The 16483-nt window shown below is 41.7% G+C and overlaps 1 protein-coding gene across 3 annotated transcripts in view; it reads left to right on the top strand.

Moving 5' to 3' along the window:
* Positions 1–16483, top strand: part of SIK3 (SIK family kinase 3) — a 274128-nt gene that overhangs the window by 194497 nt on the left and 63148 nt on the right. For 2 of the 3 annotated variants that reach the window (XM_077456979.1, XM_077456977.1), the window contains exons 11-14: positions 4749–4858; positions 6348–6495; positions 10025–10180; positions 11004–11074. In XM_077456979.1, the coding sequence (XP_077313105.1) occupies positions 4749–4858; positions 6348–6495; positions 10025–10180; positions 11004–11074 (485 nt within the window). The remainder of the gene's footprint in view (positions 1–4748; positions 4859–6347; positions 6496–10024; positions 10181–11003; positions 11075–16483) is intronic. The other variant, XM_077456978.1, reaches the window with a different exon arrangement.

Genomic DNA, 16483 nt, shown 5'->3' with positions numbered 1-16483 from the left:
AGCTTTGTTCTTATTCACATCTATGTGGAGCACATTTAAACTAGCGTTCGTAAGTTATGGAGCTTTTCACACTTCGGTATTGGTGCTGCCATACATTTGGAGGTGTGCTCCTCATCCATTTACCACAGCAAAGCCTTAAACTTTGGATAGGCAGCTAATGTTCAAATCCAACCCTAAACATCACCTTTCCCTCAGATTTGATAATTGATACAACAAGGAAGCAAATCACTTTGTTGTCCTATAATTAGTGCTTATTACACATTTTACTTTATATTTTTGTAAGCTTTTGACGTGAGAGTCTTGAAAAACTTAAAGGATAAGTCCAACCTAACACTAAAATCACTAAATCTAGAGACATTCAGGATCTAACACTAACCTAGCTAGTCCTGTAAAGAAGAAATCCATATAGTACCTTTCCTGAAGCCGATCCGACCCGATCCCACACTGAGCTGTCAGCGGCGGCTTTGCTGTCGAGGCAGGTGCAGAGGAGGCAGCCGATAATGGCAGCCGATAATGGAAGCCCATAGTAGCTTTATGGGCGCCGCCACTTCCCATTAATTTCAAAGCCGTTGTCGGCTGTGTCTTCTGCACAGCTTCTGCCATTGGGGACCAGAGCGACTTCTTAAAAGGTATGTATATATTGATTTCTTCTTTACAGGGCCAGATAGGTTAGTGTTAGATTTCTTAGATGTAGCGATTTCTCTTTCATTCATCGACATACACAGCGCCTCCTTAAGCTTGACCATTGGGTTATATCGCCTCCACAGGAATCTGGCTAGGCAGAACAAAAAACACCTGACTATGCCCATGGGCTGTCCTCAGTCAGTATATAACCCCCTGTCTAGTCAGGAGTAAGGTCCTTGCTGAGATCTTTTGGTCCTAGCAAATTTTACTTTTTGTCTATTTCTTCCATGCATTTTCTCCTGGAAGATCTGCAATCAACTGGGCTGGAAAATCTAGATCCAGTGGTCTCCCCTGTCCAGCCAGCGAGCTGCAGACCACAGCTATGCGCTAGGTTGGCCACATCCCTTGGCTGACAGCCCCCACTTCGGTGGCAAGAAGTTCTGTATGGAGGGTCACCCGCACCATGAATTGCTAAGTACAGTCCTCCCTTTCCCCCTTTGTGCGGTTTGGGGTGGACGCAGGTACCCTCCAGGGATGGTCGGACCTTCCTGCAGGATCCCTCCTCCCATCATAAAGTCCCTTGGTTAAACTGGGCTTCCCCCTACCCCCACAGATTAGTGGAAGTCCCAGGGCAGGCAGCAGAGACCCCTGGTGGTCTCCCCCGCCATTTCCTTCTGGGTGGTGTGTGTCCTGCCCTGGCGGTATGGGGGGGTTCCATTGCAGAGGGTGCAGCAGAGACCCCTAGGTGCATTCCCTGCTTTGTGTGCAGTGTAAGGTGGTGTGCAATTTGGGGTCCCAGTGCAGAGAGTATATCGGTGCACAGTGGTGTCCCCTAAATGTTCAACCTGCCTGGTGGAATACAGTACCTTTTTAGTAGGGGGTCCCCTTGCAGAGGGTGCAGCGATGTTGAAGGCACAGAGAGGATCCTGGCAGCATGCTTTAGCATGTCAAATGGCCAGCAGCGAAATTTGGGTGGCCATTTTCCCTTGGTCTGGCTGGTCTCCGGGCAGTGGCCATGTTTTTGTAGCCAATGTCACGTCGGCCATTTTTCGTTAGTCTAGTAAGACGCTAGAGATGACAGGAACCTCGTGGAGATGCCAGAGCTCCTCCTCTTCCTTTTCCTCCCCTTTGCTTCACTTCCTGTCCCGGGATATTTGAAATGGACGTCTACATTCGTGTTGTTGGGCCCGTCCAGGGGGGTTTAATATCTTGCCCCCTGACTTGTCCAATAGTGAGGATGAGTTCTCTGCGGTCTCAGAAGGTCTGCCCTCACCCATTGCTTGGGTGGGGGGACATCTTCGCTGGTTTCCATATTCATGGACCTCCTTCGTGAGCATCAAGGAGGTCCACGAGTTGAACCTTTTGGGGGTACCAAAGAAGGGGGACAGAATTTGTCCACTTCGGGGGGGGGGGGGGAGCCCCGTGTCTCCTTTTGTGGGTATTTTAAAAAGGTTCAGGTGACGTCTGAACTACCCAAGGTCGCCTCTAGCCCTGTCCAGGAAATTGGGCTACCTGGGTCTAACTCTGGAGTGAATGCTGACCAGGTCAGTCGTTTTTTCTTCTCAGACGTTGGCCCCTTCAGGTTCAGTTCAACGGGAAGTAACTGAGGCTTGGGGCAATCTCGCGAGTTCCTCTGGTAGACGCCGCAGTCGTCCTAGTGCCACTGCTGGGCCGACACCTTCCACGTCTGTAGTGCCAGCGAAGGCCCGAGGGTGAAAGTCTTCTAGTGGTCATAAACGTCCCTTGGAACCAAGAACAGTTGTACTGAGTGCTGAGCTAGTCCTACTCTTGCGGAGGCGATATAACCCAATGATCAAGATTAAGGAGGCACTGTGTCCGTTAATGAAATCCGAGAAATTGATTTTATGGTGAGTACAAAAATAAAATCCCATTTTTATTGTTAGGCTGGACTTTCACTTTAAAGTTCACAGGAAGGAACTGTTGGCACATGAATGCACTTCGTAAACACACTGTGACTAGCCATCCAGGTAACAGGGTTGCCATCATAGCCCAGTTATAGGTCCTAATGTTAAATTCTGCCTTAAAGAGGACTTTGCATTAAAATACAAGGTGCTGTTATTAACTTCCCTGGCGGTATGTTTGTCAGATTTTTGAAGCTCAAAGCAGTACATTGTTGTGCATGGAAATTTGTTTTTATATTGTAGGCCTGTAATTCTTCGTAATAACGCACTTAAGGAGCTCCACCCTAAAGTGGAGCTTCCACTCATTGGAACCCTCCCCCCCTCCGGCGCCACAATTGACACCTTTCAGGGGGGAGGGGGGTGCAGGTACCTGTACAGTACAGGTATCTGCACCCACTTCCGGCATAGATATCTGCAGAATCTACGCCCCTTTCCGCAGAATCTACGCCCCTTTCCGAAGGCCCCCCGCTGTCTGCTGGGAAACACACGGATCCCAGAGACAGCGGGGACCATCCTTATTGCGCAGCGCGACTCGCGCATGCGCAGTAGGGAACCGGGAAATGAAGCCGCAAGGCTCCACTTCCTGATTCCCATACCCAAGATGGCGACGGCAGCACCCGAGAGACGATCGAGAGATCGGCTTCGGGTGCCGACATCGCGGGTGCGCTGGGCGGGTAAGTGTCATTATTTTAAAAGTCAGCAGCTGCAGTATTTGTAGCTGCTGGCTTTAAAAAAAAAAAAAAAACGGCGGACTCCCGCTTTAAATCTGCCCAAACGAGAGTCTAGTAGACATCCCAGGTATGATAAAGTTTGAAAAACAAAGTCATAAATTATAATATAATGAATAACTAAATAATATAACAATAATACATTTTATTCAATAAAGTAATCAAATCAAGAACACTGACACTTTCTCAGTTGCAGAATTGCTGCTGTCGTCACTCTGTGTTTGATGATGAATTTCCCCACAAATCACTATCGCTCAATTCTGAAAGTGTTCTAATTCGCTATCGCTGTTTTCTAGCTGGTCTAAAACTGCTTTTGATGTTTCCAGGCAGAAAGAACAGTATATATAATATAAATGTGCATGCAGGACACTGGACAAAGCACTAGGGACAAAAGGGATGTGAAATGATTTGATACAGTAATGTAATCTTACAGATTACAGTGTACTGTATATGTTATGTAGTTTTCACTTTTTTAAATTTGCTGCCGGGCTCCACCCTCCTCCTGCATCGCAATGCTAGCAGGGAATGGAACTCGGCACAGTGATGAATCGAGCAGAGTACACAGCCCGCGGACAATGCAGGATCCTGGGGACAAGGTAAATAACTTTACAAGGATACTGCAATGCAATTCAGAGTGTGGCTCTGGGTTACCGCTTCTGGTAATGAAAATTCACCCTGAGCCACACTCTGGATTACCACTAGGAAGTTTAAAATGGCCCCCCCCACAGTAAATTGCTCTATAGTAGTAGTGGTAAAATGTTAGCTGTATCCTATATATAATGTTTATTGTGATTTAAGGAGAAGGGGCTGTATCTACTAAGTAGACTTTACTGCAAGGTCCCCTTACCAAAAATGTTTTTTTTTTTTTTTTTTTTTTTAAGTAGGGAAGGGTTAAAATCCCTGCCAGGTTGTTTTTCTGCCATCTGTCTACCAATAGGGAAATTTCCCTTTTACTCCTTGTACCAGAGACATAACACGAAATTAGAGAAAATCTCCCAAAATGAGGACAATTCCCCTCCTAAGTTCTCTTTGTAATAACCCCCATTAGACAATTTCCCCTTGCCTCTTGTGCGGAGGACAAATCTAAAATTTTGGAGTATCCGTAATTTTCTTTCTCGATGACAAAAGTCACCAGAACAGATAGAGGGGGGAAATATTGGGGGCTTCAGCTGATTTTTTTGCAAAGATGCTAGTTGCCTGGCTGTTTCTGATCCCCTAACTTCAGTGTTTTTTAGTCACTGGCCAAAAACACGTATCATAAAAAAGTCTAAAAAGCAGAACCCATTATCTGCATACAGGTTCTAACTCAATGACTTCGTACTGAGGCAAATCATGACACCCTTGTTTTTCTCGTGACATGTTTCCATTACTGATTGTCTGCTTACACAATGCAGCACAACCCTCTTCTGTACTTTCTGCTGTATTTGTTAACATGATGTATTAACCCTTCTGCATTTTGTCTGTTTAATTTTAGACAAATGGCACCATGAATCTGGACAGTGATGAAGGAGAAGAGCCTTCACCAGAGGCATTGGTTCGATATCTGTCAATGAGGCGGCACACAGTTGGCGTTCCAGATACACAGTTAGTGACATTCATACTTGAATTCAAATGTGGGCAAACTAAGGGTTGTTTTTTTTCAATACTTATTAATATGTATTTTAGCATTTGCATTCAATTTTACAACTGACATTTGATCTTAATCTCTGCTTTTGTTTGCACACCAGTGCTCTTTATTTATTTTAATTTGAACTGTTTTTCAATTAACCACTTCCAGCCCATTCAATTAACCACTTCCAGACATCATATGACGTCTTTGACTTTCAGTGGGGATATTTGAATGATGCCTGCAGCTACAGGCATCATCTTTTAAAGCCGGCGATTCTGTGCACCGTATGAATGATCATAGACCCCATATCTCTCCATAAAGAGGACCTGTCATGCACTTTTTCTATTACAGGGGATGTTTACATTCCTTGTGATGGTAATAAAAATTATAATTTTTTTTTTTAAAGAAAGTATAGAAAAAATAAAGTAAAATCTTGCATTAGAGCGAGACCAACAATTCTAGCACTAGACCTCCTCTAACTCTAAACTGGTAACCTGTAGAATCTTTTAAAGCATACTGAAGTTTGGTGCCATTCCATGAATGCGCGCAATTTTAAAGCGGAGGTCCACCCTAAAGTGGAGCTTCCGCTCATTGGAACCCTCCCCCCTCCGGCGCCACAATTGGCACCTTTCAGGGGGGTGCAGATACCTGTACAGTACAGGTATCTGCACCCACTTCCGGCATAGATATCTGCAGAAGGTACGCCCCTTTCCGCAGAATCTACGCCCCTTTCCGAAGGTCCCCCGCTGTCTGCTGGGAAACACACGGATTCCAGAGACAGCGGGGACCATCCTTATTGCGCAGTAGGGAACCGGGAAATGAAGCCGCAAGGCTCCACTTCCTGATTCCCATACCCAAGATGACGGCGGCGGCAGCACCCGAGAGACGATCGAGAGATCGGCTTCGGGTGCTGACATCGCGGGGCGCGCTGGGCGGGTAAGTGTCATTATTTTAAAAGTCAGCAGCTGCAGTATTTGTAGCTGCTGGCTTTTGAAAAAAAAAAAACGGCGGAACTCCCGCTTTAAAGTGTGACATGTTGGGTATCTATTTACTCGGCCTAACATCATCTTTCACATTATACAAAACAATTAACTAACTTTACTTTTTTGTTATTTTTTTCATTCATGAAGCAGTTTTTTTCCCAAAAAAAGTTTGAAAAATTGTTGCGCAAATACCATACCACATAAAAAGTTGCAATTACTGCAATGCAATGAAGTTTTCTGCTAAAAAAACATATATAATGTTTGGGGGTTCTGAGTAATTTTCTAGAAAAAGAATTATGATATTTTACGTGTAGGAGAGGAGTGTTGTTGGAAATGTATACCTGCTTTTGTGTTTTTCAGTTATTGGCATGTCATTTACAATAGCGGCTGCGTACAATAAGCAAACCTGCTACATTTTTCTCTGACCAATTGTTAACATTCCTATATACAGTGTTTTTATTGAATATGAAATATTTTCCAGCAGTGAGGGGGGAGCAGAGGAGCTACAGAAGATCATTCCTGGATTCCCACGAGTCACTCCACAGACACCATTCCTTCCAGTGACACAGAACACCAATACTCTTCATCCAATGCAGAACATGCCTCCCAGTGGTCACCTTGAATACAAGGTACATAAATATAACCTGAACAGTTCACAGGGAGGATCTGGACAAAGACATTTTACATTATGTGACTTAACATTTTGAGGCTGTTTCCAGTTTTGCTAGGCTGACTCCTACTTTTTATATTTACTACATATTCTTATTCACATAGCATATAGTAAATATAAAATATTTCAAAATTGCAGCTACTTTTTTAGATGCTCTTTACTGTGAACTCCAACACTGAAAAATCTTCCCTTTGGATTAATAAAGGGGCTTGGGATCTGTGTTTGGCATAATTGATTCTGTCTGTGCTGTGCCAACAGTTGAACACTGTTCACTGTCTGGTCTCTCCCACCCCCAAAACCCTTACCTAGTGTCCTCTCACAGCTCCTGGCTCATCAACAATCAGTGGACCTTCCTGCTTGCAGAGGGGACTTGAAGGTATGCAAGTGATTGGCTCCTGCAGCTGTCTATCAGGAGCTGGAAGGAGGGGGCAAGGGTGTGGCTTGCTTGGCACTATGTGTCTATGGCAGCACACACGCTCAGGTGTTTGCTTTGCCCTCAGCTTGGCAAAGAGGCACCCACAACAGGATCAGGGTATAGCATTTTGGAGAGTTGCCAAGCACATAATAAAGGTCTTGTTTTGGGGAAGAAGACTATACAATATGTGTTGGTCTGTCTTCCTGAACTATCCTTTTTTAAAAAAAAATAGATTTAGTATCACTTTAGTGAGAGGAAACTCAGCCTTTCTATTGGGATATACTCACTCCAAGTTCAAATTGCTTGCAGCCTGCCATGAGACTATTTATTGATAAACCTCTAAAAGTTAAGACATATTTTTTTCAAAATATATTTTAGGTATGCTGTATAAATGGAACATTTAAACATCTAGTGCAGTTCTTGCAAATTTGACTGCGAAAGTGGAAATATACTTTAAACCGGGCCCATTTTAAGGTTTTAAAAGTGAACGTCCTGCTGAAAAATTGGTACCATGAAGTGCCTGTTATCTTTATCAAGCTAGAAACTGTTGGAGTGCTGGATGCGCATTCAGCCCAACAGATCGCACCCCCGCGCCAGAGCATATTGATCAGCACTGTCAGCCATTGGTTTCTCATACATATATATATATATATATATATATATATATATATATATATATATTATTATTATTATTATTATTATTATTATTATTATTATTATTATTATTATTATTATTATTATTATTATTATTATTATTATTATTTTTTTTTTTTTATATATATATTTTTTTTTTATTATTTAATTTCTTAATAAACAGACAAAACAAAATGCAATAAAACATCATACACATTGAACCAAAAATATATTGATGCACTTTCGGGATACAATCACTTTGGATAGCAACTATCAATTCAATATAAAAATTCAAAATAAAGATATAGAAAAAATATAATTAAAGGGTATTTTATCTAGACTTAAATCTAAGCCATCCCATTTGTCTACTAAAATGTCAATCCGCACCCAATATATCGAGGGGGGTAAGAGAGAAGAGGGGAAAAAAAGGTAAACATTGATCCCCTCTATCTCCATTGGCCCTGAACATCCCTTATATAGAAACACCCATATCTCAGTTAATAGCCCCCATGGCTTCTAGCTCTAATCGAATGCGGGTTGGTTGCTAGTTTTCCCGCATACCCGTTTGACAGAAGCTAGTTGTAGGACTGACTTCTGTAGAACAGACAGGCCAAAAGTCTTCTGGTTTCTGCCGAACCGACTGTTTTTGACCTGTGTGTACCCTGTACCGACTTCTCTGACTTGAAGATAACCAAGCTGCTACAGCCCATCTTTGTTATTAGTTGCTGGGGCTCTCTCATTGGATAGTGAGATAGTGGGCACGTAAAGATGGCCATATGCTGTAGGTTTTTTATTTATTTTCAGCCTGCAGCAGGGGTGGAGATGTCTCTTGCTGTGTTTATTTTATTTTGACAGCAGGCACTGCTGTCAAATTACCCTAACAGTGGCTACATCTGATTGCAGCGGATTTTTGGCAGACCATTTTCCGCTAGGTTCCTAAAACCAGGGTTTTTCAGCCGGGGTGCTGAAAAGAATCCATAGGAGTTCCACAGCTAAATGAAACAAAGCGCTGTACAGTCTGACCCTGAACGGGTTACTGTGTTATGTTCTGTGTACAGTGAGGAGCGGAGAGCACATCCCGTTCCTCCTCAAGGCTCTCTCCTCCTCTATGCTGTTATCTGTAATTTTGCTGGCAAAATTGAAATCTGTCTAAGCCACCCGCCTGCATCCTACCAATCAATGATGTCATCGGTTGGGCAGGTCAGGCACAGCTTTCAGTTTTACCGGGAGGAGGGGGGTAGACGTGTCAGGAGAGGGGATTTTGGAGGCAGTGATTTGTGCTAGACAAGGGTTTTTTTTTTTTTTTTGTTTTTTTTAGCTGTGGGGCAGGGTTTACAACCTACTGACCACTTAACTCTGTCTTACAAACTACATTTTAGGGATTTTTCACACCAAGTGCAGTAAACTGATTGTTTTCCTGCACCAAACAAAAATGTGTTGCGTTTTGCAGTTGCACACGGTTACCATTAATTCGTAATCATAATGAAGGTGAGCAAAGAACTAGAGAAGTTTAAGCAAAAGGGTTGATCAGGGCAAAGCTAAGGTCGGGGCAGATGCCATTCTGTTGATGTCAGATCCAGGGAGTCCTGCAGGTCAGAGAGAACAGGCAAGGCAGCTAACAAGGACTATAGGACTAGGCAGGAATAGTATTGTATTCTCAAAATTACCTTTGAGAAGGGAGTTTAGATACTGGAACTAGAAACACTTCAGGGGTAGGATGACCAGAGCAAGGACTGAGACCAAGGATACAAGATATCAGAATCCACCCTAGCTGAATGCTATATCAAACAGCTGCAGCATGGTTAGTAGTGCCCATGTAAAGAGAGCAAACAATTAAGAGATATGCCCTTATTTAAGTATTTTGATGTGCCCAGCCCACCTAAAAAGATTAAAAAGGCAGGTACACTTACCCCCAGAATTCAGCCAAGAGACTTAAAGTTCAGAGAACCAGACATTGAACTGGCAGGCAGCATGACCCAGGGAGGAAAGCAGACACAGCAGCAAACACAATAGGTGGACAACAGAGTGCAATGCACAGGAAGGTCCCTGACAGTAGGTTTGCTGATGTTCTGGCTGTCAGCAGTGAGGTATCACATCTTTATTTACATAATTGTAACCTTTCTGTTCCATTCATATATTATTTTACTAGTTACAGCAGTGGGTAGGTGGTAGGGTGGTCTAAAAAGCTATTGAAATAAAGGGCTGTAGAAGTCCATTTTGGTTGGCTTGCACATAACTGTTGGGTGAGTGGAAAGCCCCCAGCCCTAGCCTTTTTTTAATGTTTTCCTCATATTTCAGTTAGCAATTTTATTTTTTATATTTTTTTAAACCACAGTGGTTAAACAGCCAAATGGTCAAAGCAGGCCTGGCATTTGGACATTACAGAAAATGTATATTTCTTTCTGATCCGTTCCTGATTTTAATTTATTTTTTCACACAGGAGCAGTCCCTGTTGCAGCCTCCAACCCTTCAGCTTTTGAATGGCATGGGGCCTCTTGGGCGTAGAGCATCTGATGGAGGGGCGAACATCCAGTTACATGCACAACAACTCCTGAAGAGGCCACGTGGACCATCCCCACTTGTCACAATGACAACTGTGAGTGCTTGGTGATTGATTTCTCTCTGTTAAGTACATGAATACTAAAAATCCATACAGATACAAAATGAGACCTTTATGTTATGATATTGCCTGGGAGTTTGATCACAGTCATGTTTACCGTGCCTCTGTCAGTCACATCTATGACTTTTTTTGAGGATACAATAAACATAATCATATATTTATTTGAAGTGCATGAGTCAGATATGGCGACATGGTTTTCTGAAGTTCTGGTGTCTGCAATGTTCTGAAAAGTTGGATGCAGCATTAGGACTGGGTTCACATATATGCTAATTGGATGTTGTGGGTCCCCCCCCCCCCCCCCCCCCCATCCAATTCGCATGACAGGCAAGTGTGGCCCACTCTCAATGGAGACCGTTCACACAGGTCCGGGGCTGCCACGGTCCAGATTGCAGAAGGGCAAAAATTCAGACCTGATTCGCACCTGTACCAATGAACAGGGACACACCGAGCCACATGCTGTGAACAACGGCTGCACATGTGAACCCAGCCTCATAGACATCCACTATAAGCCCTTTTTTTAATAAAATAAAAGCAACTAAGCATATTACTTCCAGCTATATGTATTTATATTAATTGATAGTATAAATAACTTAAAGCACACAGATATTTAACTACTGTGTCTAGCTTAATTCTGCAAATGCCAGAAAATAACGAATTGTAAAAGTTTTAGGCTAAACAACTCTGATCTCAGGATTTAGTAAAATCTGAATGCAGAGCTTTGAAAGAATGAGGGTTTTTTTCTGTTTTTATTTTTTTTTTCAACATCAAGTTCATTTTTTTTTTTTGCTTTTTGTCATAGGCGGTACCTGCAGTTACCCCAGTGGACGAAGAGAGTTCAGATGGAGAGCCTGACCAGGAAGCTGTGCAAAGGTAACCAAGACTTCCATCCCCAAAAAATTTTTATGTCAATTTTAAAATGCCAGTACAGAAAACTGTCATTGGACTTGATGGACTGGTGTCTTTTTTTCGACCTCACTTACTATGTGCTAAAAAGGCAAGTCTTTATTCCAGCAAAAGAGGAGCAATCTGTATTGGGTTATATATCTCGCAGAAAAGCTACCCCCCAAAGCGAAAACATTTTTTAAATGGGTTAATCTCCTCTGATGGCAGCTTAATTAGTTATGCATCAACCAGTGGAACATATGCTGTATTTTCAGTATCTAAAGTTTTTAAAGGATGGAGCGCACCACACCAACTTGTATAGTCATGTAATAGATTTTTTTTCTTTTTTTTTTTTTTTTCAAATATAATTTTTATTGATTTAAAACTCAGGGAAGGCAAGTTCAATTACAACAACATAAAGCGATTGTGGTCAATTCCACATAAATAATATACAATATTCCCAACAATGGGACAATGAAATGAAATAAAGGTTCATTTAGTATTACAATAAAAGGAATTTCCACAAAAAACATCCTTGTCTCATGTTGTTGGATGACAAACAGAATTGCCACAGAATGAGGCCCGAACTGCCCCAACCCTGCACTTCATTATGTGTTCCTAGGAACAGAGGAAAATGGAAATGGCACTAGTAAAAGAAGGACATAGAGTAACATAATTAGAATAGATGAGCGGGTTTGTTTGAAAAGAGATGGAGGGGGGAATCTGGGTGGCGAGGAACTTCCATAAGCCCTGTGTGTAAGCTAAGCTTTCACTAGAGACCATCTATGAGCCGAACAGAGACACCCCTTCGTCAGATAGAATAAACATGTTCCCTAGTCTCCATGTTTTAGAGTGCTTTTCACGTTTATTCTGTGCTGTAAGGACCAAGTCCTCCAGTTTATTTATATCTTCTGCCTTGTGCAACCAAGTCCCAGTAGAGGGAGGCATTTTTCTTCCAAAGTAGAGGAATGTAGGATTTGGCAGCATTCAATAAATGTCGTACAATTGATTTTTGGTATTGTTTCAATGGAATTGTGGTAACAGGGAGTAAAAAAAAAACAGGATTGTTAGGAATTCTATGGTCTGTGAATTTTTGGGTGATATTCTGGACAGTTGTCCAAAAATGTTTCAATTTAGGGCAAGACCAGAATATATGGAGGAGCGTTCCCCTGTCCATCTGACATCTCTCACAGCTATCAGTGGCGTTTGCGTAATATTTATGTAATAACTGTGGCGTATAGTACCATCTAGTCAGAATTGGACTCCTGTATTTTCATACAAATTGTTAGATTGCCTTAAAGGAGTGGTTTGTCTACCTCCTATTTCTGTAATAAAGATAGTTGTGATTGTTTGGGGGGGAGGGGGGGGGGTTTGATAAAACAAAGTATAAGTCTTTGATAACGCTTACGTCAGAGTTCCAGTTCCTTCAGTCAAGTTACGATTACATTGGGTAGGATTTACAATGGAATGTCAAGCCCCATACACACTATCAGATCTTCTACTGATTTTAGTCTTCAGATTTACCAAAACCATGTAGTGCAAGGGCCTGCCTGATTGCATACAAATTGAAACTCTTAAGGTTTGACCTCATATTATATGGTTTTGGTAAATCTGAAGGAAAAAATCTGCAGAAAATCTGTGTGTGTATGAAGCTTAAGAAGTGATGCAGTTGTAAGACATTCCAAAAAGGAAGTTGAAAACAGCCAGTACTACTCGTCAATGACTGGAGGGAAGGCCAATGGTCCAAAAAAATTAAATGCGCGGTCCTAACCTCTGAGAGTGTCTTAAACACAGACATTCCAAGTTCAGGGGGAAAACGCCAGGTTGCCTAATATGGTAAACAATGAATCTCTAGTGGAGAGGGAAGCTGGGAAGATGGTCTTGAAGCACATACATAGTGTGATGCAATTAGAGAATACGTTTTCAGCACTGAAGGTTAGCATTTGAAACACCATAAGGCTTCTTTCAATTGGATGACGGTTTGAGCTTGTTCCAGTTGTGCCCAAAGTTTACTCTTATAGTGCCGACTCCAGTCAGTGACTCTCCCAAGCTATACGGCCAAGAATTATTTCCTCGCATCTGGAAGAACTAAACACCAATAATGTTTAGGTAACGTCTGGGGAGGCGAGGTCTCGTATGTGCCCAAATTAATTTAACAAAAAGTGAGTGTGCTTGTTTGAAGAAATGTTGTGGTATCTGTATCAGTAGGGCTTGAAACAAATATAAAATATTTTATTTAGCAAAAGCCAATGCATTTTGATGGCACTATTAACTAGACAATAGGAAATACAAAAATTACTTAAGGCTGCATTCACACCTGACCATTTTCAGCTTGTTAAACGCTTGGAAAAAAAAGGCTGAAAAATGCCCAACAAGCAAAATCCCATTCATTTCCATGGCGCCTGTTCACATCTGAGCATTTTGTCACCTGAAGCAAAACGCCCAAAAAACACCCTAAGCTCAAAAAAGAACATGAGCTTCTTTGGGGCAGATTACAAGTGTTTTTCTGCCTTCTACAAACGCGGGCAAAATCATGGTAAAAACATGCGACTTTGAAACACTCAGGTGTGAATGCAGCCAAAGACGTGTGTTTGGGGGGGGGTGTGTGTGTGTGTGTGTGTGTGTATGTATATATATATATGTGTATGTGTATATATATATATGTGTATATATATATATATGTATATATATATATATATATATATATATATATATATATATATATATATATATATATATATATATATATATATATATATATATATATATATATATATATATATATATATATTCACACTGTCTTGAAAAAATATTCACATCCCTTTTTTTTCCACATTTTATCACGTTGCCACCAAAAACGTAAATGTATTTTATTGGAATTTTGTGATAGACCAACACAAAGTGGCACATAGTTGATAAATGGTTTTCAATTTTTTTTTTTTACAAATAAATACCTGAAAAGAGTGGCATGCATTTGTATTCAGCCCCCTTTACTCTGATACCCCTAACTAAAACTTAATGGAACCAATTGCTTTCAGAAGTCACCCAATTAGTAAATGGATCTCTATATGAAATCTCAGTATAAATACAGCTGTTCCGATAAGCCCTCAGAGGTTTGTTGGAGAACCTTAGTGAGCAAACAGCATCATGAATGCCAAGGAACACACCAGGCAGGTCAAGGATAAAGTTGTGGAGAAGTTTAAAGCAGGGTTAGGTTAAAATAATATCCCAAGCTTTGAACATCTCACAGAGCACTGTTCAATCCATCATCTGAAAATGGAAAGAGTATGGCACAACTGCAAACTTGCCAAGACATGGCTGTCCATCTAAATGGACAGGCCGGGCAAGGAGATCATTAAATCAGAAGCAGCCAAGAGGCCCATGGTAACTCTGGAGGAGCTGCAGAGATCCACAGCTCAGGTGTGAGAATCTGTCCACAGGACAACTATTAGTCATGTACTCCACAAACTTGGCCTTTATGGAAGAGTGGCAAGAAGAAAGACATTGCTGAAAGAAAGCTATAAGATGTCCCGTTTGCGAGAAGCCATGTGGGAAGATGTGGAAGAAGGTGCTCTGGTCAAATGAAACCAAAATTAAACATTTTGGCCTAAAAGCAAAACCCTGTGTGTGGTGGAAAACGAACACTGCACATCACCCTGAACACACCATCCCCACTGTGAAACATGTTGGCAGCATCATAATGTGGGGATTCTTTTCTTAACCACTTCAGCCCCTGAAGAATTTACCCTGTTCCTGACCAGAGCACTTTTTGCGATATGGCACTGCGCTGCATTAACTGACAGTTGCGCGGTCATGCTACGTTGCACCCAAACAAAATTTATGTCTTTTTTTTTTTTTTTACCCCCCCCCCCACAATTAGAGCTTTCTTTTGGTGTTATAGTTTAGGCCGATATGTATTCTTCTACATATTTTTGTTAAAAAAAAATCACAATAAGCGTATGTTGATTGGATTGCAGAAAAGTTATAGTGTCTACAAAATAGGTTGCGACTTTATATGAGTCCATGGCTGTACAGTACAAAGAGGGGAATGGGACTTTATATGATACACATTTAGGTAGAATGAATCAACCAAAAGTAATAATATAAATTGTATTATCATAATTGTGCATAGGTAACATTAATAGTAAACCAATATATACAATAAAAGAATATGAAAAACATGGTTAGTAGATCACTATTGCACATAGTTACATAGTAAGGTTGAATAAAGACACCAGTTCAACCTGAGTGTCTACAATTGTCCCTATCCCTGTACATTGCACACTCACATCAGTCCTACCCTCAGGGAGCCCTCAATCCAAGGTCCCCATTCATATACTAGGGTAAATTTTGGACAGAAGCCAATTTCCCTACCTGCATGTCTTTGGCGTGTGGGAGGAAACCGTAGTACCCGGAGGAAACCCACGCAGGCACAGGGAGAACATGCAAACTCCAGACAGGTAGTGTCGTGCTTAGCGACCCTTCTTACTGGTAGGCGAGAGTGCTAACCACTACACCACTGTGCCGCCCTAAATAAGGATAAATAATGAACCAACAGCGTGTCCAATATATGAAAAAACAACAGAGAATAAAAATTAATTGATTCAGACATTTAGACCCATAGTAAACAAATACATTTTCTTGACGCATTTCGTGGGTTATTTCCACTCATCAGGAGCAGCTGTACATTGGGAGTGTCTATAATAAAATTAAAATTCATAATCAATGGTAATTGATTTAAAAATAGGAAGAGAGGGAACACCATAACTATGGTCCTAACACTCTTACCTAAAGGTAAGAGAAGGTGGAATGGAAAGGGAGAAACACCCAAGTGAGAAAAAGGAAAATTTGAGAATTGAATGAAGATAGATAAAGAAGGAACCACCATAGGGCCAGAGGAAAAATCCATGAAATGGGAATTACGTGAGGCTAAAAGTGTAATATGGACTCCAAAAAAGTGAGTGGAAGTGTCAGTCAGAACAAGCAGAGAGTCCAAAGAGGATGTGAAATTGAGAGGACGGACCGCCCGCCAACAAAGCCCCACCAACATTGCGTTGTGTGCTTAGAAAGAGAGGGTGACCATGTCAGAGAGACCAGCACTCATAGGCGCCTTCCTCCCTCGTGTTACACGCCGATGGTAAACACTCACTGCGTCCGGTGTCACAAATGACATCACCACGCAAGCGCGAGAACGTGACGTCGCAGCACGTACGTGACGTTTATACAGCGATCGGTGCTATAAAAATGCACTGATTACTGTGTAAATGACATTAGCAGGGAAGGAGTTAAACTCTAGGGGGCGATCAAGGGGTTAAGTTTGTCCTAGGGAGTTATTCTAACTGTGGGGGGATGGGCTCACTACAACATGATAGATCAACACTCCCAATGACGGGGAGC

The sequence above is a fragment of the Lithobates pipiens genome, unplaced genomic scaffold (assembly GCF_037356315.1).
Source record: "Lithobates pipiens isolate NorthernLeopardFrog02 unplaced genomic scaffold, aLitPip1_a1.2 Scaffold_27, whole genome shotgun sequence".
Lineage (NCBI taxonomy): Eukaryota > Metazoa > Chordata > Amphibia > Anura > Ranidae > Lithobates > Lithobates pipiens.
Note: the sequence above shows the minus strand (reverse complement) of the source record. Positions and strands in the feature narration are given on the sequence as shown.